We start from the raw sequence: 24,033 nt of genomic DNA on the forward strand, positions 1-24,033 counted from the left end.
GTCTTAAGTGTGGAATGCAGCCTTTTGCTGTAGTTGAGCCTGTTGGGAAGAATCAGCTACCCCCTCTCAGGTGTTAAAGACCTTAAAAACCATCTTTACCAATTCCTGGGGGTGGGGTGGGGGACCATTCTCAACCTCTTTTAGTTTTTTCTTCCCCCAAATATCTGGAGATGATTGGGAATAAAATGGGTAGCCAGGACTGTAGCCCCCTGCTGGGGAGGCGGGATCAAGGCAGGTGTGTTAGCCCATGGTTTGTTCTAATCAATTTTTTTTAAAGGGCCAGATTTTCATTAGCTTCCTGTGTAATCTCGCAGAGCTTGTCAAAGTTAACAGTTTTATTTGAGACCATTTCCATTCCTGAAGGAGACAATAGACCACGAGGTCTCTCCATTGATGGTCATTGTGACCTGGCTAATAATTCCTAGTAGGCTCTGTGGTCAGCACCTTTGTGTCACCCACAGGGACCATATTGTCCACTAAGAGGCCCTGGTCTGCATACTGACTACAGCCTGAACCTGCCCACGTTCCTTGGCAGTAAGGGTAGAGGCCTGAATGGCATAAGGTCATGTCAGGTTAAGTCATAGGCCTGGCAAAGGAAGCGGGACTTGTTAATATAGGCGGATGGGAAGGTAGAGAAGGGGCCTGTCCACTTTTCAGTCTGGGAGAAATCTTGGAGGCAGAAAGGAACATGAGCTCGAACAACTGCTTCAGCTCCAGCCACCTTCTGGAGAGGGCAGGGGAGAGCCTGGGATTGTTGAGACTGGATATGAGAGGCTAGAGGGGAAGTGGGCCAGTATGTGGCTGGGGACCAGGGTGCTAGACGATCCATAGGCGGAGCCTGTGTTAGTAAAGAAGGAGGAGGGGCAACAGGAGGAGAGAGAAGAGAGGAGGGGCAAAGGGGCTAGGGTAAGGGGGAGGAAGTTAATTGTCCTTGGCCTTTGTCTCAGAGGGAGGGAACAGAAAGGGGGTGGGTACAAGGGAGAAGGCTAGCCAATAGGCGGGGTATTGATGGTGTAGGAAGGGGAGGAGTTGGCAGGGAAGGAGGAAGGGGCGGGTATAGGGAGGAAGGTTGGCCAATAGACTCAAGCTTATGGTAGTGTAGGAGTTGCAGTAGTAGACCCGGCTGGGGAAAGGGTCGGAGTGCCCGTGACTCAGACGGCTCAGTCAGGGTAAAGGGTGGCTTGGTCCAAGTCCCCGGGTGAAAGTGTGTCTGGAGGTGTCAAAACCTTAGCCAACAAGACTTGAACCATTGAGCACTGACTACAGAGGGAGGGGCGGAAGCACAGTTCCCCCAAAAAAACTGTACATAGGGGAGTTTGGGCCGTCTGTCCATACGCCAGCAGAAATCTTCAAGATCATGAAGGATGTTACAGTCAACAGTACCTCCTGGTGGCTATTTGGACTCACTGTCCAAGGCGTATTGTGGCCAAGCCACAGAACAAAGAGAAACCAGGCACTTTGAATTTATGGTCCAAGACAGCCCCAATTTGGATAAATTGTATAACAGATACCGCAAAGGCTACTGAAGATCGGGTTTAGACTTGGCGTTCTCTATCTTCCGGCCTTGCCAGAGACATCTCTGAATCCAGAGGCTCCCTGGAACAAAGACCCAGTCTTTTTTCTGCATGGATAGGCTTACTCTGGCATGGCCAAGACTTGGCAGGGATCCCTAGGTAGGTCCTGAACCTGGAAGAAGCACCCAGTATCTGTTAGGCTGTGACTGGGAAATGGCTCTCATTGAGTGGAGAGAGGGAGAGAAGTGGTCCCCACATGCCCTGGGGCCTGGCCCACAAGACTGGGGACCCAACTTCTCTCAGTTCTTCAGAGTCAAGATAATAGGTTTCTCCACCGATGAAATGAACCATAAAAAGTATAAAGACAGGCAGCTCTCGGGTAACTTAACCAATCTCATAGGTGGAGGTCAGTGAAGTCACACATCAGGGCTAAAGCAATAGGGTTTTACAAGTTTGGGACGCAGGGTGATGACGTGTGAGCTACGCACGAGCTGGATGGGATTATGCCTGTATAAGGTAAAGCATATTAGTCTGTTAGTATGGTACTTCTAGAAGGAAGGAAAGTATGGAATCTGTTGAAGAAGAAGACAGTCTTGATTGCGGAACCTCTATCTGTGGTGGATGGCAAGGATCAAACCTGATTCATGGGAAAACCTGAATCCTAGTATGAGAGACCTTGGATGCTGTGCCTCTGCTCCAGGTGATGGCACGGGTGTTACTGAGCTAGCTTAGGGATGCCACTCTGCTGAGCAAGGGGTGAGGTGGCTCACAGGGGTACCTGGGAAAGATGAGAAGACCCCAGTGAGGCCTGTACTCAGAACCAGTAGTGCAAGCCAGGATCTGGAGTGTGCTGGGATGAGTGGGGACGCCACAGAACCACAGTTAGCAGAGAATAGCAGCAGGAAGGTCAGGATGGTCTGGGAAGCGTTTGTAGAGATGTAGGGAGCAGAGGAAAAGGACCATGGGATGGGAGAGGACCAAGCTGAGCTGAGAGGGAGGGGGAAGGAAAGCAAGTTTACTTGTGTATACTCTACAGTGCCATCAGATGTGTGGGTGCACATAACATGCACACATACCAGCAAGATAAGCTGGATGTTTTTTTTCTATGAGCACACATACAAGATAGAGAAAATAAAGGTAGGGGGGAATTATACTGAATATACATACCATGCGGAGTGACAGCTTCTTACCAGCCAAGGCAGAGAGGCAATGTGAACTTCGGGGTATGTTATGCCAAAAGAGCCTCACATGTTACCTCCAAATAGGAGACACAGAGCCATCCTTAGAAGGCTAGCAGCAAGCTCCATTGCCTCTGCACCCCACTCACACCCGTTTTGTGCAACAGTGCAACCCCACCAGAGCCCAGCCAGGGATCTGGATGAGGCTGTTGAGCATTCAAGGGCTTGATGCTCAGCAGTGACAAATGATCTGGCTAGAGGCAAAGCTAACGTCTCATGAAGTTAGTCTGGGTTTGCAGCCAGAGATGATGGGAGGGTACAGACTGCCCTGCACTTTGAATCCACTCCTCTGGTGTTCCTGGCAAGTGTGATTCAGCCCCCAGTCCCCAGAATGCAGGTAGAAAGGGCCTACTTAGTCCCCACGGGTGCAGCTTCTCCCTGTAGCAGCCTTGAGAAGTAAGCAGCACTCCTGCTCACCATGGCAACCCCACATCCTCCTGTACTTTATGATATGGACACTCAATTCTGAGCCTGGCCTGAGGGACTCTTCCCTCCCAGGGCACTTTAGGCCAGCCATTAGCCAGGCTGAGACTATTGCTAGATGCTGGAGTCATTGGGGAAAGCTAAGACGACTCTCCCTGACCTCTGTGTGGTGTGGATAGTGAGATGACAGCCAGGTTCACTCTGGGTTGGCAGTTTGGGGAGCAAGCAGGGTGTAGGCAGGTAGAGTTAGGAGAGAAGAGGGTGAGAGGCAGTTTCCTTCGTGCTCCAGCTGAGCAAAGAGCTGATGAGGCTGTGGGGATTGCAGAGGGACAGCATGGTATCTCTGTGGTGTCACTTCTTCCTTAGCCCACCTCCTACAGTGATTGACATCAAGCTGGACAAGCCTCAGGAGCCCCCGGCCAGCGAGGGCGGCTGCTCCTGCTAATGCACCGCCCACTCGGCTTCCTCAACGCCACTCACTTGTTTTGCCTCCTATCGGTTAGCTTCCTAACGGGGTGGGAACTGAGTTTATCAAGACGGGAGGATCTTTCTTTTCTCTCTCTCTCTCTAGGAGTAGGGTGGGACATGGGGAGGGAGGCTGGGCATCAGGGACCACGTCACTCTTAACAGCTGTTACCTAAACAACTATTTTTTGGTTTGGTTGTAATATATTGTACTTTATTAAGATTGCCAAAAACTGTTAAAATTTAAAAAAAAAATTTAAATCATGTGTATACAACTTTTTGCCAGATAAGAAAAGTAGTCATTTTTATTTGAAAGAAGTGCTTTTTTGTTTGTTTGTTTTTGTATATTTGTAAACTTACAGAGAACCTCTCCACACACCCCTTCCTTCCTGTTCTCTTGGAACTGTGTGTCACCTCTATTTTCCTCCTACCCACAGCCCAAAAAAATTAAAGCAATTAACTGAACAGTAGTAATTACGTTCTAGTTCTGGGTCACATGGCCCAAACCAACCAATCCCGGCACCCCACAGTCAAATCAAACTTTAATCTAACAAAAGAGCCTCTGAGGGGGCATTGTCAAGTCCTTCCTTGGCAGAGTGGGACACATTAGCAGGCCCTGAGTGGAAATGAAGGCCCATGGACTGTAGCTTCAGCAGCAGGTACCTTGGCTGCTTCTGCCTCTTCTCCTTCCCTGAAAAAAAAAAAAAATAGACCCAGAAAGCACAGGCAACAGTGCTTTCTCTGGGCTGACCCAGTGACAAGCAGAACAAGAAGTTACTAGAAGGATGGGGTTCTCTTGACAGCTGGGGGCTGAGGTATTGTGTGGGTCTCAAAAGTTGTAATCTACTGGGCCAACAGTTGACACGTGTTGTTAGGCTGACTGGCTGACTTAATGTGTGACGCTGGTTGGCTCAGGGATGCTGAAGCCCAGGGCACCTGCCATCACTGCAGCGACCACTGAGGAAGTGAGGGGGTGTTGGCCCCGACTCTGAACACTCCATGTTTTCAGACCCTTGGTTACTAATCTTGCGGAATGTTGTTCTGGAAAAGTTGATTCCTTGATGTGTTTCACCCCTGGCATAGTTCATTTGAAATCTTTGTATGAGTACCTTTGGGAGAATTGAGGCTGCACTGTGAGCATCCTGGAGTCACTGTGGGGTTTCCAGAAGGCTGCCCAGAGCACTGCAACCTGCCCCCTACCCCCTAGCAGGCTGTCCTTGCTATTTCCACTCATTCCCCAGACTGTTTCTGTCTTGCAGACCTTCGAAGTCTCTAACAGAATGCTCTTCTCAAAGCAAAATAGCTCACATTCTAAACACGCTTAGACTCACTGCCGCTGTCTGCCTTTGGGCAGGCCCGGGGCAGTGACTCTAACCAGAACAACCCAGTCCCATAGCATTAGCTCTTCTTCTAGACTGTTGGTGGGCAGAGGGAATTGCCTCCACAGGCAGAACTCCAACAAGGAAGTTGGGATAAATTATGGCATCTCTCAAAAACAAGTTCAAAATAGCCTACATGGCAGAGCTGATTCTGTGAGTGGACCTACCATGCTCTCCATCCTGGGAGACAGTGTCAGAGCCGGTTCTGGTGAAGAAGAGAGGAAGCAGGACCTCCCCTGGGTACCCCTTCCAGAAGGCAAGGACCAATGTACGAGCATAACTGAAATGTCATGTGTTTAGTTTTTATATGTGTGTACATAATTATACATAGAGATAGACTTGTGTATACACCCTCCACACATACACACATCCTCACATATACATGTGCTCAATGTATACCCTTGTCTCTCCCGCTCACAACTTGGAACTTGCATTGTGATTCCGGTTTTTGGAAGTTCAAAAGTATGCAGTGTATTGAAATAAGAAATAATTCAATATTGTCAAATAACTTGTGGTTGTCTTGCCTTCAATAAAATAGTGCATAGATGTGTTAAACTACAAGCAAAAATAGTCCACAGAACTACCTTTACCACTGCTTTATGTACCTGTGTGCACAGGTGTGCATGCCGTCGTGGGCCAGTGTCCCCCCACAGTGTGGACACCCCACCTACGTGGTGCTTGTTGGAAGAAAGCGTACTTAACCCATGGTGACAGCAGCCTGGCTGGCAGTGAGGGACAGAGCCCCACTGACAGCACTCTTTACTGGCTCTCGCTGAATGAATGTAGGGGTGGATTTGAACCTTTTTGACACTGAATAACCTTTCTTGTATTCCTGTAACTCAAATTGAAACTCCATTCTCTTCTCTTGTGCACACAATCTAAGACATCATGGCCTGCTATTAGAAACAGCAGGTGCCATGGCAGACCCCATTTCTGGTTGATCTGGCCTAAGGAGCCCTGCCTTCCTAGCTTGTACACAAAACCCCTCCTTGAGTTTAGGCTAGCTCTGCGGCCCCTGAGAATGAGGGTTTTGCCCCATTGCTTTCTCACCCCAGAGGTGCCCTGGCCTTCTTTTCCTTAGCCAAGCTACCCATCTCCTTCTCTAAAGGCAATCAATGCAGCCAGGCCTCAACAGAACTGGGCTTTCCCCTTCACCACCACCACCACCATCCTACTTGTAGGTAGGATCCAGTCAGGTTCTCTTAAAGACATCCTGAAATTATCTGTGTCCCTGTCTTGGCTGAATCCAGATCAGTCAGAGGACAAAATGGAGGATTCCTCTTAGGGCATGATCTCAACGTAGTAATACAGTTCTCTCTCTGGACACTGTGCCTGGCCCAGCAGATGGGCATAGCCCTCTTCCTTTTCTTTTCAAGGAGCCTTGAAGGAAAGTTGTCAGCAAAACTTCTGTGAGCAGTGCAGAGATTGAAAAGGCAGGTAGCGTAGCTGTACACACCTGCAGACCAAAACGAGGGCCTGACATCGGTGTCCTGAGTGCTAGTGTTGCTGTGGGGTCAGAGGTCAGAATGCTGGGTGGTTAGAGCCTTGCTGCTGTCAGTCACTGCTCCCTGTTGCCATCTTTAAACATTTTGCAGTATCTCAAGACCCAGGAAGCCATGGCCACATCAGTTCACTGTCTCAGGCAACAAAGACAAGGGTTGCAAGGTGATAGCTAGGAGTATAGACACCTGGGTCTAGTCTTTGTAACCCAGTGGCTAACCAGTGTCAGAGATCTAAGTACTGCTGGCTTCAGCATCCTGCAGGCAGAGCAGTTTATCCCTTTTCCGTATGGATGGGGGAGAGGCTGTCAGCAAAGTAGCTGAAGATGGTTAGAGCTACACAAGAGCCAGCTAGCAGGAGTCTGTCTGAGTGTGTCAAATGCTCAGGGCTTGATGCTCACTAGTTTTTAAACTACCTCTCCCCCAAGAATGGGAGGCACCATCACCTTGCCACAGCACTGGGAGCCAACCCCTTCTTGTTTCACAGGTGGGAGAACCAGAACAGACAAAGTTACCTACAGGCCAGAGATGATCAGAACTAGTGTTGGCATTCTTGATCCATTGCTGACCTGCAGTGTTCAGACAGGCCTGCTGTGCTCACGTCTCTTAAGCCATCTCTACTCCGTGGCTAGTACATAAAGGTATTCCCAGCCTGACTAGCTAGAGAGAAGATAGGTGCATTTTGGGCTCTCACTATAAAGAAGGGTGGTCCCCAAATCTACTTGCATTGTCTTGTGTACACACACACACACACACACACACACACACAGAGCAGTAGTCAGGGTACTCTTTTAATTTTTGTTTGAAATCAACTTCTTTGCTGTTCCAAAATCTTGGAGTTTCAATGTGCAGAGTCCTTGGACTCCAGACCCCCGTCTGATTGACACTCTCCACAGGGTATGATTATCAGGAAAACCTTGCAGTGGGAGTTCAGATGGGCCCTTCAGGAGGCAGGAAGCCTCCATAGCAACGAAGGCCAGCCTGCCTGTTGTGATGTGTTGACTTCTCATCTCACCTGTCCTTTAAAGTGAGGAGCAGAGGGCGGCATTTCCATCTGTACTGGGCTCAGAAGGCAAAGTGGCCATATTGACTTTACATTCAACTGTGTAATATGTGGAAAAGACTCAGCATGTTGGTCAAATAATAAACTGTCCTAATTCTCGACACAAAGCTTCTTGTCGACTGTTTCTTAGTGGGGTAGTTATATATCGGGGCTTAAAAATGGGTTTCCTCAAAGGCCCTCTCCCGTCTGGGTGGTGTATCCCCTCCACAGAGCCCTTTCCCCTTGTCCCTGCTCACCTGGGCTCATCTGTCTGGGAAGCTCCGGGAGGGACTAGGACTTGGGAGTATATTTACCATCATCCCCATGCTCTATTTGTCACGACTAGGGGTTAGGAAGGCAGAATAGGGGAGGGACTATGTTTCCGATCCTCTTGATTTCCAGACTACCGTTTAAAGGAAAGAACTTAAGGGTAATTATGATTACCTTTAAAATGGTACCAACCATGATCCCACGCAGCTTCTCCCACACCAGTCAGGGAACAGTCTCTGAGATGTCTCTCAGATCTTGACATCCTCCAACCTAGCCGGTGCCTTCAGAGCCAAGCTGGCTCTCAGAACAATTCCTGAAGATGTTGGAAGTGCTACTCTTCAAGTCCAAGTTCATCAATGACCTTCCCTGTTTCTAAAAGTTCTGGAACACTCCAGTTTGCCACAAGGTCACTACTAATTAGAAGCTATGAAAGTCTCTGCCGCATCGGCATCTAGTCATAGGGTACGAGGTAGGCTGGTGCAGGGGCTGGCAAAGGGTGGAAGGCTGAGAGCCTGAGTAAATGACTACATGGTCCAGACAGTGAGAACAGCCCGTCCTTCCCCAGCACAGTAGTGTTCAGGGCCACAAAGCTTCACGCTACTGAGAAAATGGTTGCTGTCTTTGGGTAAAATGTTAGCACAGCTGCCTGCAGTTCCCGAAAAGACTAAGGAGGTACTCCAGGTGGGTACAAGAGATGACACCAATTGCTCTGCTTAAAGTGCAATATGAGGGCAGGGGCTACTGGGCGACTCACCTCCTAATCACTGCAAGAGTGGCCACTGCTAAGTTTGCTAAGAGTGGCCAGTGCTACACACACACACACACACACACACACACACTTACATGCATAACCTGAATACGTACACACATTTTTTTCCCAGGTCAATAGAACTAGGTATTCCATGTGCTGATTGAGGCTACAGGAAGAGACACAACCTACTTAGGAACCCCTGTAGCACAGGGGAGCGGGTAAGGGAGAGGGCAGCACAGAGACAATTCGGGGTAAGAACGGAATGAGCCAGCTGAACTTTGGCAATTCTTTAAGAAACAAATGGAAGCAGCACATTCTGGATGCAATGATGTCAGCAGAACACTGTTGTGGTTGCCAATTACTCTTACTCAGATCGCCCTGGTGGTGGAGGCAGCAGTGTGTTTCTCACTACCTGCACCAATGTTCTGGGATTCCAAATGAAAGACACACATAGGAAGCCTTAGATTTTAAAATGCCTTAAACAGCTCAATGGCTGGGCCACTCCCAAGACTCCACATAGCTAATACCTCCCCTCTGATATTCACAAGTTATTTCTTACTAAAACCTACAGTCTTTTTCCCTAGATAGTTGGGGTGTGGGGGGCCTGGGGGTACTCTTCCCCAGCTCTTACACAATTGGTATGCTCTCTCTTCTGCACCTCTCAGGCCTGGCCCCTTACTCCTTTCCTAACATGGTGGCTATATGCTATATCCTCCTCCTCCTCCTCCTCCTCCTCCTCCTCCCCCCTCTGTCTCCCTACCCAGCCATTGGCAGCCAGCAACTTTACTTACCAATCAAAACCAACTGGGAACAGGGACCTGCCCTTTTCACACACGAGATCAAGCCCTAAATTTCTATTCTCTGCCTGAAATGAGGTTTTTCTCCCTACCTATATGAAATTGAAGGCCTCAATTTATTTATCCATCTATGTATATTTAACATTCCCCTTCTGTGGAGATTAATATCTCTGTGGGTATGTGTGTGTGTGTATATACATATATATATGACCTTTCTAAGTTAAATTAATATCCTTCTTTACTTAACATCAATTAAATTACCTTATACTTACTGTATAAGCCTTTTTCTAGGCTATTGATTTGTCATAACCAGACTAAGTAATCCCAGAATTCCCATGGATCCTATGTTCATAGAACCCCAGCTACCTGCAATGGCATAGATTTTTCAAATTTCCTTTAAAGCAATTACTATTTCTCCTTTTTATCCTTAAAAACAATTAAATCAATTTTTATTCATTCTCCCTTCTGTGGAGATTAACTCTCTGTGGACACATATGCCACCTTTCACTTTATGTAACTTGAATTAACATCTTTTTAAAAATGTATTTAATTTTAATTAAATTTTCTATTTTTGTATAAGCCTATTTTAGGCTTATCTTTTTATCTTTAAAAGTTTTCTTTTATTTTTATCTTATTTAGGCCTACCTTTAGCCTGTCTTGTCTCAGCAGGAGCTTTTAGTATCTGTGGCTTAAGCTCTTTGTAGCAGCTCTGGCTGAATCTGTAGCCCACTGTCCCTGACCCTGGGTGAGCCTGTGTGTGTCCTAGCATTAAGCCACAAACCCCAGAATCATGTGTGCCAAACTAGCATGAATTTTTTACCTTAGTTTTGAACTTGCATGGCTTGGGAAGAACTACATGGCTCAGCTCAGCTGAGAAACCCATTCTCCCTGCCTCTTAATAGTAAAGGGAAGGCATGTGTATTCTACTTAGGATTCTCTAACTTTTAAAAGTGAGTATAAGCCCCGTGTTGGGTGCCATCTGTTGTGGCTGTCAGTCTTACTCAAATCTACTCGGTGGCTGTGTGCTTGCTACCCATACCAATGTTTTGGGTTCCTAAACAAAAGATACACACATGGAGCCTTTTATTTTAATGTGCCTTAAACAGCTCAATGTCTGGGCCACTCCCAAACCTCTCCTCTGATGGAACATCTCATGCCAGGAGGTGCTGGAGGCCTTGGGAAGCAGTGGCAGGGCTTTCCCAGCTGTTAATAGCTGAGGCCTCTCCAGAGACCATGAAGCACCTAGCAGTGAGAAACTACTGCTGCCATGACTCCATGGAAGTTTCCAGAAGTAGATTATTTACTCCAGGCCTTCTTTGATACAGCTGCCTGTTTACAGCTGCGTTTGACAGCAGCCCATAGCAAAGCCAGACCTATGCATTCCAGGCAGGCATTCTACCAACCTAGTTTCCAGCCCTGGCCAGCTTACCTTTTGCTCAGGACATCAGGCTATGAATAACATTTATTCTGGCTCTCCATCCTCATCATTTTTTGATATACTGACTCTCCCACTAAGTAAAATCTCTTTATTACCCGGAAAAGAGGGAGGTCAGTGAACACATTTTCTAACTGAAAGTTTTTTCATGAGCACCTGCTGTAATGCGAACGTCCTTCATCGTGCTCTTCCCGTTTGTCTGTGACTGACATGAACAGCAGTGTCCAAAGGGCAGTAAGAACCCTAGCAGCAATACTGCTTCCCAGTGAGAACTGACAGTCATCTCATGACTTAATCTATTCTGTGGTATATCTGTCTCATATACCATAAGCGAGGCCAGTAGATATTTTAGGGGTGGGGAGCTATTTACGATAGGAATTGTGGTCTGGGACTGTATTGTCAGCTCAAGTGACCCAACAGGGAGGCCATGTGTCAGCAGGCAGAGGCTTGGGCTAGACTGCCCAGAGAACATCCATGTGTTTATCTGGTCACTCTCACTGGTCAAGGCCAGCCCAGATGCTCCTGCACACGTTGCCAGAGCAATGTACCTCGAGTCATTGCTCTGATGGTGTCCCTTTAGTGAGGCCTCAGTGAGTGGGGGATGAGAGGAAGAGTCTGTATATATGCTGTGATCTGTAGGCTCAGTAACCTGGAGCTAGGCTTGAATTCTAGCCCAGGTTCCCACTTGTACTCATTTGACTTAATGCTTTCGATACAGTGACTTATCAAGATACCAGTCATTTATAAAAACAATAAGAACACAAATGTTGACAACAGCATCACTTTAAAAAGGCAACACTTTTCTAAAGCATGAACAAATACATATTTAAACTGCACAGTGGACATCTTCAGTGTATTGTGCCACAGCACTCTAGCTGGAGTGTCACAACAGGAGCTGAACAAGTAGTGACAGCCTGGGCTCACACATGCCCATGGCAGCAGTGTGCTGTCTCCAGCTTTCCCCAGTGGAACCTCTAAAAATCACACACCATGAGTGTCTGGGGATTTGGTTCTTAGAGCCACCATGTGAGGGTGACTCTTGCAGGTTCCAGCAGCTTTTGAACCTAAGGTAGAGACAGGTCATTGAGCCCATGAAGAACACACTGTCAGCTGTACCCTGTGGTTTTAAAGCTGTCTTCACATCACAGACTTCACCAAGAACTGATAATGTATTATGCCAAAATATCAGAAGGAACTGGAAATTAACTTATTCCATAAATAGACAGATCTGGTCCCAGGAAAAGGGACCAATGCAGAGAGGCAGGAGACAGGGACTTCTCAGATGATACCCTACTCTCATGGTGATGCCCTCTCCGTTATGTCTCACACTGCTGCAATGCTACACCTAACAAAGGGAGGATACGGGAACTAAGTGAAAAGGACTACCTGAAAAAGGACTGATGGGGAGGGAAACTCTCAAGCTGGTATAATTGCTTCAAGAACTCAAGAAATGCTACAGTGACACGTCCCCTCTTTATCAATCCGTATCACCACAGCCCTTCCCAAACTGCGAGTCAGGCTCACATGACCAAGGTCTATGGCCAGCGATGCTCCTCAGGCAATCCTGGCCAGCCACTTCTCCAAGTCCTGGATGTCAGCAGAGCCAGCGTCCCCTCGTCCACCCTTGGCACTACACTCCAGGAACTCCACTTTGAGGGGCAACTGGGAGAATTCAAATTCTTTGCCTTTCTTTCCCAACTGAGCAGGTGCAGTACTGGAACTGTCCAGTGTGCTGGGAGCAGCAGACCGGGTGACTCGTAAGGTGTTGCTGGGGGCAAAGGGAAAAGTCAGAAGCAACAAAGCCATCAATTCCTATCAGTTCCTACATCTGATGGGATAAACACCAGTGGGTATGGACTGCTGGCTTGTCTTTTATATCCATGGACCCCCCCCCCCACTGTTTCAGACAGACAGGGGAGATGGGTCCAACCCATGTTAGCCAGACACTAGTAGGTTAGGAGACCCAGGTCACACCAGCTCTTTGAAGCCTATACCTATTTCTAAGGTCTCCTGAATGACAGCATTGAAAACGGTTTTAAATGTATGCGGCATTATAAAACTCAAGGTTTTGAAGCTTCAGAATGGGTGGACATGACGCTCATACATCTACACACTCAAAGTCTCATCCGCCCACTATCTGTAAGTAGGGAACCGTCCCAAACTAAGCCACGTTACCGCCAGCTGCTGGTCCTGTGCAGCACAGAAGCCGCATGCTTGCCGACTTCTGGCCTAGGACTAAACTTTATAAATACTAAAATCACAAGAGGCCATGGTGTCATACACCTTTCCCAGCACTCCTGAGAACTTTACATTAGCTATAGGCATCCCATGTCTGATAACTCAACTAATCCCTTTAACACATATATGCCATACTCCCCTGACTATAACTCTGATCGTCATGGGAACCAAAGCTGTGCATGACTCAACCCATCCACCCCGCCACAGCAGACACTCCACCAAGGGCACACCCCCACTTACAGTTCCTTTTCAAGCTGCTGCTGAATTAACTTTGCTGATTTTGCCATTGCGATATCTGTGAAGAAGAAAAAGAGCATTATTCTAGTTTAAACCAGAATGTGTCTTCTCCTGGACTTCTAGCACAGAAAGAAAATTCCTATTTATACTAAGAAGTTCTTCCCCCATTCCTTTGTTAAAACACTTTTTGTAACTCTTTCTGTCAAAGTAAATGCTGTATTTGCAGGTTTTTAAAAAATGCTTTAAAATATAAAATACAACAAAATATTGTTTTAGTACTAATGACCCTAACACTAATTAAACTTAAGTTTTCCACACCTTATGAGCCCTTCACTACTTAACCTGTAGTCCATTTAAAGAAATTAAGCAGACACGCAAAATTACTGAAATCTGATGAGAACTTTCAACACCAAACACCATATCAACCCTTTAAGGAGAAGTCTCGCACACTGCCAGGAGCCCAGGAGGGCATAAAGCCCACGCCAAATCAGTGTTGACTGCCCTCTTCATACTAAATAAAAGCAGCTGCCCGGGACTAGAGATGGCTCAGTGGTTACAGCACTGGCTGCTCTTCCAGAGGACCAGGGTTCAAGTCCCAGCATCTACATGGTAACTGACAACTGTCCCAGCAGATCCAAAGCCCTCTTCTAATCTTCTCAGCCACCAAGTATGCCTGAGGATTGGCACCCCCCCACACACACACACAACACCCACACACATAAAAATACTTTTAAAAAAGATGCTAAGTGCCGGGTGGTGGTGGTACACGCCTTTAATCCCAGCACTTGGGAGGCAGAGGCAGGCGGATTTCTGAGTTCGAGGCCAACCTGGTCTACCAAGTGAGTTCCAGGATAGCCAGGGCTACACAGAGAAACCCTGTCTTGAAAAACAAAACAAAACAGATGCTAAGAGCTATACTACTCATCAGGTATTAGGATTTTAAATAATCACTGCTGAAAAATGCTTCAGGCTCCAGAGAAATGTAGCCATGAAAGAATTCCAAAAGACAAACTCCTGTATGTTACTGAGCCTGGCCACAGAGCTGAAGCCCAGCCGACCCGAGTGTGAGCACTGGGGTAAGGGGGACAGTGGTACAGCCTGTCTGGAAGAACCAACCAGAACCAATAGTACTCGGCCTCACAAACTAACATTTGGTAAAGTAAGATAATTTATGATCTTTAAAAAGCACTGGGTCATGAAAAAGGCTACATCAACAGAGTCCTCAGCTGCCAGTCCTTGGGACAACCTGGTAAAAGACCAGGAAAGTAATAGAAACAGATTTTCAGATTTAATCCCTTAATTAATGCTTAACTCCAGCCCCTCCCCCATGCTCAGTAATAACAACTGTAGGAAAATAAATTCATTCCCAATAGCAACCCTCCAATGGCCGGCTGCCATTACCACAAAGCACCTTGCTTATTGCAGGCTACTAAGAAGGACGGTGCGTTCTTCAGAGCCATGCTGTCGATGAGGACCTGGTACAGAAACTCGGCCACATCTTTCACCTCCCGCTGGAATGTTGCACTGTCTACCACAAACACCACAGCCCTGCAGAGACGGTTAAACAGAAGGGACACATGAGCACATAACAGCAAGCAGGAGCCACAGAACAGGATCCCTGGTTTCACCACTCAGCCCTCCATCACAACACGCACATACGCTTTAAGTAAAAACAGAACATGACAAAGCTAAAAGGACACAAGAATTGACTTCTGCTCTCAAGGGCCAGAAAACCATCCAACAGATCTATGTGATGAACACCAGGGCAGGATGTACCCACAATGGAGTGAGAACAAAGACGGCAACTAAAGTAAAGCTGAGTAGACAGAACAAGTCACAAACACGGTCACAAACTGTAGGGAAAGGGAGAATCCTAAAGGTACAAATAGATAAAACACATCTCAGAAGAGCACACAGGCAGGGGTGAATGGGGGAAACCAGGTCAGAGAGAAAAGGGATGAGGGCACACTGCCCTGCGAAGCTTGTGCTTGCGAAGACTATTGGTGCCTAAGTGGAAGACAGAACACTCTTGGGAGGAAGAATCATGACTATGTGGGACCTGACCTCAGAAGTAATACATGGGAACCTCAGACAACAGGTCCTTGGGGCCAGGGGTTTGAAGCCTGGGTGGAGAGAATGTGCGATGGCTAACAGGGCATGGGCAGCTGGATCAAACACCTTACACAAAACCTCCAACTCAAAGGCGGTCTAATGGAGGCTATGGTTAGAAAATAATTTCAAAGAAATTAAAACACCTGGTCTCCAATGGCTACAACTATGGGGCATAAGTAGACACTATCCCTTGGAATAAGAGCCCTAAGCAAAAGACTATATAAAAATCAGACCAGATCCATCAAATCCCGACGGTGCTAACAAATGCGAATAGCTGGGTGGAGTCAGCCTTTCCTGTCCTACAGGAACAAAGACCGCCAACCTCAATGACACCCATTCTCTTGAAAGAGAGATCAAAACATAGAGGAAAATATGCAATTATTAACTAGCACTCCCCAAACTGGAGTTCGGAGCAGTCTACAGAGCACGTTTATGGGCTGGACATGTATCTCAGTTAGCAGAGTGCTTGCATAGTAGACATCGCCTTATATGCCATCCCAGCCAGCATAAAACCAAGCAAAATGATCACCTGTGACCCTAGCACTGAGGTAGAGGCAGGAGATCAAAAACTCAAGGTCATTTTTGGTTGAACAGTAAGTTCAAGGTCAGGCTGAGCTACATGAAATTCTGCCTCCAAAAACCAACAAAAAGTCATAATATATGTTTACAGTTATTTTAGAGGATAACACTAGAAGCAAATAAAAAGAAACAGGTGGACTTTTAAAGGGTATTTTTAAAGGAACACATAAAAATAGTAAATAAACAACTCAGTGGAAACAAGCAGAGGTTCTTTCAGGAAACTAGGCAGCAGATCTCAGGGCCAACTCAACACTCAATGCAGAAGGATTTGTTAGATAAACTGTGGAAGAGCTAGGGCAGAGAGAAGGGTCATGCTGTGACAAGTGAGACATCAGGCAGTGCCATTCATCAATCACACGGTTTGATGAATCTGGCCTGATACTCATGTTAATCTTTCACTTGGGGCCTTTATCCTGTAGGGTGTCCACTTGTGCCTTGTATTGGTGAGGCATGGTGATCAGGTGTTTCAGTTTCTTTGGAATTACTTTCCAGCCACAGCCTCCATTAGACTACCTTTGGAGTGGCATACTTTGCGCAGGGTGGGTGGTCCAGCTGCCCACCAGGGTCTGTTAACCCCTGCATTTAACAGACGGTAACGCCCTTCTGTAGAGGGTGGTACACTTGGATTCCAAACACCACAAATCCAAAGACAGATGGTTCATAGGGAAATGACAGTTACACTGGCAATAGCAGTCTCTGAAAGAGCAGATGCATGGAGTTAGCAGTCTCCATGGGATCACTGGAAGAGCTGCCACCCAGGACCTCACATGCAGCTAAAACAAATAAACAAAGTAGAGGGTCAAATAAAGGTAATTTCAAGTGAAAGACAGCAACTTCATGACACACTGAAAAATAACACAAGGGTCTGAGGACGCTCAAAACACAGGTGCTTATTATGGTTCATGAAAAAGAAATGGGTCCTGATTAGATACTGTTTATTGTTTAAAATGGGGCAGGAATCCATAGGGGGAAATATATATATATATATATATATATATATATATATATACTATTAAATCAGTAGATGGGAAAACAATCTTAGGTCACAAGGAAGAATTTTTTAAATGTCAAATTGGGCAAGAGTACTTGTTGCTCTTGTAGAGGACCCGGGCTAGTTCCCAGGACCCACATCACACAGCTCACTACTGCTTGTAAATCCAGTTCAGGGGATCCAGCACCATGCTCTAGTCCTTTGAATACCTGCATATACACCATGCACAAACATACGAACACATACATGCACCTAAATTTTAAAAAGAAATCTTAAAAAAAAAATGTCAAATGCTATAATGAAAGTGTTTTCAATTTAACAGCTTTATGACTGGTCTGTTAACTTAGCTTTACCTTTATATGCTGAATATTCTATTTATCCAAAATACTTGGATAACAGTATAATTATACTACAAACTCTAAAATATTTGCAAATGACAGTGGAAAAAGAAAAAGAGCTGTTCTTCAGACACTTTGACTAGACAGCTTAGGCAGGTCTCAAAGTTGCCATCCTTCTGCCTCTCCTAAGTAGTGTGTGCCACAGTGCCCAACAAGAGGGAAAAGGAGAAAAGAACACCCAATCATGGCCAAATTTAGCAGTTCTAGATATGTCTCAATTGTCTGAGGAATAAAAATCACATTCTCATCTATGACAGACTGCTCAACACCATCCACTTGTGGCAAGAAGCAATGACAAAATCTACATCTAGACAAGCTCGACAAAAAGGAGGCTTGAATGTCAGTCAAAAGAAACAGTAATACCTGAGGCACAGGACTGCCAATTAAACCATCACAGCATCATCTCCAAGATGCTTTCCAAATTCAGCTATCAAAATATGTCTTCACATCATTGAAATGTATCATACAAATTTCCCTTGCTTTTTAATCAATGTTAGGTAGCAAACATGAAGAAAGCATTTAAAACTACAGCATACAAATTTTAGGAAAAGAATTTAAAAATCAATGACACAAAGACTTACACTAAAAATACCTTTCTTGAATTATCAATTTAGTGTGATTTAAGAACAGACGTGCTGCCGGGCGGTGGTGGCGCACGCCTTTAATCCCAGCACTTGGGAGGCAGAGGCAGGTGGATTTCTGAGTTCGAGGCCAGCTTGGTCTACAGAGTGAGTTCCAGGACAGCCAGGGCTACACAGAGAAACCCTGTCTCGAAAAACCAAAAAAAAAAAAAAAAAAAAAAAAAAAAAAAAAAAAAAAAAAAAAAAGAACAGACGTGCTGGGCCGCCATGCTGCCTCTAGCTTTTGGCAGGGTTGTACAAGGAGATAATAAGAAAGGTCTGTATATGGTGGTTCCTATGAAGTGGACAGCTCCAGACCAACCAGTAGCAAAGCACCCAGCAAACTGTTAGCTACAAGCTGCTCTCAAGAGCAGACCACTACTGAAGGGGTGAGGAGACCTCATTGTTCCACGTGGTACTGTGACACTCTACTCTGCTGAACTTCTGATCCACAGACTCCAGTCAGCATATGGTCCAGACCCGGGACTTGAAACCTACACTTCCAGAGTACAGCTACCGGTGGTTCAGAGACTCAAGCCAGGCCTCTCTAGCTGGCCTTTTTGAGGATACCAGCTATGTGCTCTATCCATGCAAACAAGCAACAGTTATGCCAAAGAACCCCAGTTAGCATGCCTGAAGAACATGCTTAAGAATCTATGATGAGAGCCAGACATGGTAGGGCATACCTTTAATGCCAGGACACAGGAGGCAGGAGGCAGCAGCAGGCACATCTGAGTTGGAGGCTAGCCTGATCTGCTGAGGGAGTTCCAGGACAACCAGGGGTACACAGAGAAAACCTGCCTCAAACCCTAACCCCCCAAAAAAGAATCTACTATGAGAGAAATGTTTCGTTCTTTAAAACAAAGCAAAGGAAACCATAAACCCCTTTGTCTTGTTCATCGTCAGTAATCTTGAATGTTAGATTAGTCCTCATGGAGTCAAAGGTATGATTCTGAGTAGAAAAAAAATTCTGGGCAGAAATCAGGTGCTGGCGGGCTTTCCATTTTCATTTGTACGGGATTTCCAATACAAACATGGGACATAAAGTCCAATGGAGCCAAACCTTTCATTGGGCAACTCCCAGCAGTTCAATGTCAAGAAATTAGAAATAAACCACTTACATTAGCACTTCTATGCTACAAACAAACAAGCAAAACATGCAAGTGGGACTTTCTTATTGATGGCCAAAAAAAAAAAAAAAAAAAAAAAAAAAAGAGGGAAAAGAAAGGCGGAAAGAAAGTAGAGTAAAAAAGGCTAGGTATGGCGGGCCAGTGGTGCCGCACACCTTTAATCCCAGCACTTGGGAGGCAGAGGCAGGCGGATTTCTGAGTTCAAGGCCAGCCTGGTCTACAGAGTGAGTTCCAGGACAGCCAGGGCTACACAGAAAAACCCTGTATCAAAAAAAAAAAAAACAACTAGGTATGGAACACAAACCTCTAATCCTAGCACTTCCAAATTCAAGGTCATTCCTGTTTGGCTACATAGCAAGTTCAAGGTCAACCTGCAGTAAGTACATGAGACTCATCTCAAAAAACCAAAACGAAGCAGGCAGACAGGAAGGAAAAGCTACTTAGTTTATATAAGCCAGGAGGCTGGGGCAGAAAAAGCTTATAATTCAAGGCCAGCCTAGGAAACATAGGCTAGAGAGATACTGCCACCTTATTAAAACAAAAGAAAACCAAAAAAAGTATGATTAATCTTTTGAGTTTAGTATCTTCCAGGATTCATCCCAGCCTTAAAAATTCCTTTTCCAGACTGTAATAGCCTTAACACGTCATTTAACCTACCTTCAGTATCAGGGGTTCGAGAGATGGCTCAACAGTTCAGTGTGTTCTGCTCTTCCAGAGGAACTGAGTTCAGCTTCCAACACCCATGTTGGGAAGTTCTCAACCCCAGCTCCAGGGAATCCAACACCCTCCCTCCTCTGGCCCATGCTGTACCTGCACACAAGTGTACATACCCCGCCCCACATACACATCGTTAAAAGTAACACAAATTTTTAAAAGTGTCTTCGGGGTTACCATGAAGTTTATCATGATAATAGAGTAGCACTCCCTGAGCAATCTGAAAAACCAATCCTTAAGCAGGCTCCCAAGTCTTCAGAGTCCTAGCACCCCAGAAAATGGCCACTCTAAGGTGCATCCCAAAATACCACAGTGTCAAAATTTCAGCAGAGGAAAGAGTATGTGTATGGACACAGTACAGACTTGAACAAACCCATGTCACTTCATCCCTAACTTACCTGGCTGAAGACTTAAAGCGATCTAAGAACTGAAGCCTCAAGCTCTCGTGCCCGGGGAGGTCAATCAAAGTCAGGCTGTTACCCTGAGGACAGAAAGAGTGACATTAAATCACCATTCCATCCAGTTCAGGTTCACAAGATAGATCTTCACCATCAGATCAGCACACTGGAGCTGAGCTAATGAACTGAGCTGTGCCCTTCCCCCAGCCTTGAGCAGGCCTGAGAGACCTTGTTTACCACAATAGACCAAATAATAGGACCTAGGTGGAACTACCCACCTTGGCTGCATGACAATAGACACCTAGGTGGAGTTACACACCTTGGCTGCACGTACAGCCTGCTACAGGAACTGCCTGCTGAGCTTGCCTTGAGACATCTCCAGCCTAACGGATTATCCCACCCATCTCTCCTGGCTGAAACTAAGGGTTCAGGCGGTGTCTTTCCCTTTAAATTGAGAGCTGAACATTAAAGCATCGAGCCTTGATCAGAGACCTTTGTCTTGGCTTCATCTCTTCTCGCCCTCTTCCCAGCCCTCTTTTCAGGTGAACCCGTTCGACTCGTAGCCACGAGTGGCTACACTGAGCAAATGTTTCCTGCAGGCAGCAAGTCAGATGGATGTCTGTGGAGGACATCCTAATAGTAAACACTGACGAAGGGTAGAGGCTTGCCTAGTATACATGAGGCACAGAAAATACGTTTTTAAAAAAAAAAAAAAAATAGTGGCTGGGGAAAAGTTGGTAAAAAGATCTGAATTTTATTCCAAAAACTTGTATTTAAAAAAAAAAAAATCCCAGTGTGGACTCATTTTTTACCCCAATACTGGGGAAACAGTCAGGCAGATTCCTGAAGCTGTCTGGTCAGCAACCTAAGCTTCTTTGTAAGCTTCAGGACAGCGAGTGACCCTGTCTCAAAACTATGGAAGACGCATAAAATTACAGTGTTAATAAATGAGTTGTTTGGTTGGCTGGGTTTTGCTTTTCAAGACAGGGTTTCTTCATGTAGCCCTGACAGTCCTGGACTCACTTTGTAGACCAGGCTGACTTTGAACTTAGAGAGATTCACCTGCCTCTGCCTCCCAAGTGCTGGGATCTAAGGTGTGCACCATCACGCCCAGCAGTAAACATTTTTAAGAGAATGGTAACACTTCTGAAGGAATCACAGAAGATTGGTCTATCGAAGGCTTAGGATATACACCAATGTTAATATAAGCAGGCAACACGAAAACTAGTACATATTCACAAATAATGTAAAGTTATAGTATGTATTACAATTAATGGGATCCTCAATCTTCTTAAAGAAACATCCAGAATTTTTACTTCTGGTTTTAAGTATTTCTTTAAATGGCATTAAGACATCCAGCATGTGGTGTCACTGAAGTCAGAAATCTCAAACTGAACCAATGACTTATCGCAATGAACATTTGCAAGTGAAATGTGTGGACAGAGGGGTAACTGTGGGACACACTGTGACACACTACAGCTTCCACAACGAGAATCATTCTATGCTTTGGGATTTTGTTTGTTTGTATGTTTCTTATTTCGGGCAAGGGTGAAGATGGATATGAGGGGACGAGGAAATGAGTGGAACCGAGGTGCATGATGGGAAACTCAAAAAGAAACAATAAAAAGTTTTTAAAAAGATATCCATCACCATGATGCTCTTAAAAGCAAAAGACTGAAACTGCACTAAACATTAACAAGGCTCTGATTAATAAAACTATGGGACAGCTTCTAAAGACATCTGGCTAGCAGAGGCAGAAAAGAACAACTACTTATAACCAAATGATTGTCCTATGCCTACACACTGCCTACTTATACCAGAAAAAGACCCAGTACTCATTGAAACACATAGTAATGCTGGTGGTCTTAGTCAGCATGTTAAAGTAGTGTAAGGGAATATTCTCAAACATAAAGATAACACACTGTGTCTTAGTCAGGGTTTCTACTCCTGCACAAAACATCATGACCAAGAAACAAGTTGGGGAGGAAAGGACTTATTCAGTTTACACTTCCACATTGCTGTTCATCACCAAAGAAGTCTGGACAGGAACTCAAGCAGGTCAGGAAGCAGGAGCTGATACAGAGGCCATGGAGAGGTGTTACTTACTGACTTCCTGGCTTGCACAGCTTGCTTTCTTATAGAACCCAAGACTACCAGCCCAGGGATTGAACCACCCACAATGGACCCTTCTACCCTTGATCACTGAGAAAATGCCTTATTTCAAGAAGTCTTCCTTGAGAAAATGCCTCCATGAAATCCAGCATTCATGGAGGCATTTTCTCAAGAAGACTTCTTTCTCTGTGATAACTCCAGCTTGTGTCTAGTTGACACACAACCCCAGTCAGTACAGTTGGACAGACATAACCTAGAAAATGTCTACATAAATTACAAGAATGGGTGGGCAGGACTAACCTGCTACCTATATTGCCAAGGACAGATCTGTTATGCAGAACATGTTCTTCATAAAAGTAAGCTACAAAAGATACCTACTTCTTCACACTAGTTCATTCAAGAAGACCCTTCCTTGACAAGCCACAGTATCCCAGTAAGCTTTGTCAACCTGACACAGATTATAGCCATGTCAGAGAAGCCTCAACAGAAGTACCTCCATCAAACTGGCCTGTGCACATGTCTATGGCGGTCATGTTCTTGAGTCCTAAAAGGGAGGTGTCATATTTAGGCAGGTGGTCCAGGATGAAGCAATTGAGCTAAGTAAACCAAAGAGTGAGCCAGCAAGCAGCATTTCTGCATGCTTCTGCTTCCCGGACCCTGCCCTGATTTCCCTTAATAATGAATTACATCCTGGGAGTGTAAATAGATTAAATCCTTTCCTCCCCAAGTTGTTTCTGGTCAGCAACAGACATGGCAGTAGAACTCAGGAAGAGTGTCAGATTCTAGAACACTCTACAGATACCTCTTACCCTGTTATTGTTGACTTTGTATATAGCAGAACTATCTGTAATAGAAGTCTGTGTGTCTCTGTACTGGCCAGTTAGCAACTGTAGAAAAAAAAAAAAAAAAAAAAAAAACAAGACAGACGAGTCAAGGTAAGCACATTACAATAACACCAAATTCAATTTAAAAAATAACATTTTTATTCTTTCAAGAGTAAGGTCAAATGAATGAACGCTACTTGAAACAGCTAAAAAGGATCATACTGATTTATTTTAACTTATAGAATAATATAATTAACTACAAGCTTTATTTCTCTTTTTTACAGTGCTGGAGAACAGACCCGAAAGTGGCACCCTGGGCCCAACATTATTATTTTTTAAACAACAACAAGGGGCCAATTTACTGACGTTTCAACATTTTAACCACCAAAAACAACTCCTGGACTTGGGAGATGTTTCGGTGGCTAAAACACTTCCCATGCAACCTTGATCACCTGAGTTCAGGACCTCTGAACCCACAAAAAAGTAGATCTAGCAGTGCACATATTCACAATCCCAGCGCTCCTATGGGGAAAATGGGACAGAGACAGGACAACCTCCAGAAATTCATATTAGCTAGCCTGCCACAGCAATGAGGGAAAACCAACACTTATGGTCCTCTGACCTCCACAGATGTGCCAGAGCACACACGTACCAGCACTTACACATATGAACCAGCACAAACACACACACAATTAAAAAGTAATAATAATAAATATTATTTACACCCTCCACTATGGAGTGAAAATTCTCCATAGTAAAACATGTTCGGTTAAAAAAAATACTGGCTACATAAAACTAAATATTAGTAAAGGGGAGCCTCGCTAGCTGTCTATGGAGCCTCGCTAGCTGTCTAGGGAGCCTCACTAGC

The 24,033-nt window shown here is 45.4% G+C and overlaps 2 protein-coding genes across 3 annotated transcripts in view; one reads left to right on the plus strand and one right to left on the minus strand.

Moving 5' to 3' along the window:
* Positions 1 to 7,679, plus strand: part of Rab6b (RAB6B, member RAS oncogene family) — a 65,725-nt gene extending 58,046 nt beyond the window's left edge. The window contains exon 8 of one of the 2 annotated variants that reach the window (XM_028756770.1): positions 3,556 to 7,679. In XM_028756770.1, the coding sequence (XP_028612603.1) occupies positions 3,556 to 3,620 (65 nt within the window). In that variant the 3' untranslated portion in view covers positions 3,621 to 7,679. The remainder of the gene's footprint in view (positions 1 to 3,555) is intronic. The other variant, XM_028756771.1, reaches the window with a different exon arrangement.
* Positions 7,680 to 11,577: 3,898 nt separating this feature from the next.
* Positions 11,578 to 24,033, minus strand: part of Srprb (SRP receptor subunit beta) — a 14,476-nt gene continuing 2,020 nt past the window's right edge. The window contains exons 3-7 of the mRNA XM_028756736.1: positions 23,151 to 23,228; positions 20,230 to 20,312; positions 14,699 to 14,835; positions 13,291 to 13,345; positions 11,578 to 12,580 (exon numbers count right to left, since the gene is read on the minus strand). Of these exons, the coding sequence (XP_028612569.1) occupies positions 12,367 to 12,580; positions 13,291 to 13,345; positions 14,699 to 14,835; positions 20,230 to 20,312; positions 23,151 to 23,228 (567 nt within the window). The 3' untranslated portion in view covers positions 11,578 to 12,366. The remainder of the gene's footprint in view (positions 12,581 to 13,290; positions 13,346 to 14,698; positions 14,836 to 20,229; positions 20,313 to 23,150; positions 23,229 to 24,033) is intronic.

This window comes from Grammomys surdaster, unplaced genomic scaffold, assembly GCF_004785775.1.
Source record: "Grammomys surdaster isolate TR1022 unplaced genomic scaffold, NIH_TR_1.0 126131, whole genome shotgun sequence".
In the NCBI taxonomy this organism is placed as follows: domain Eukaryota; kingdom Metazoa; phylum Chordata; class Mammalia; order Rodentia; family Muridae; genus Grammomys; species Grammomys surdaster.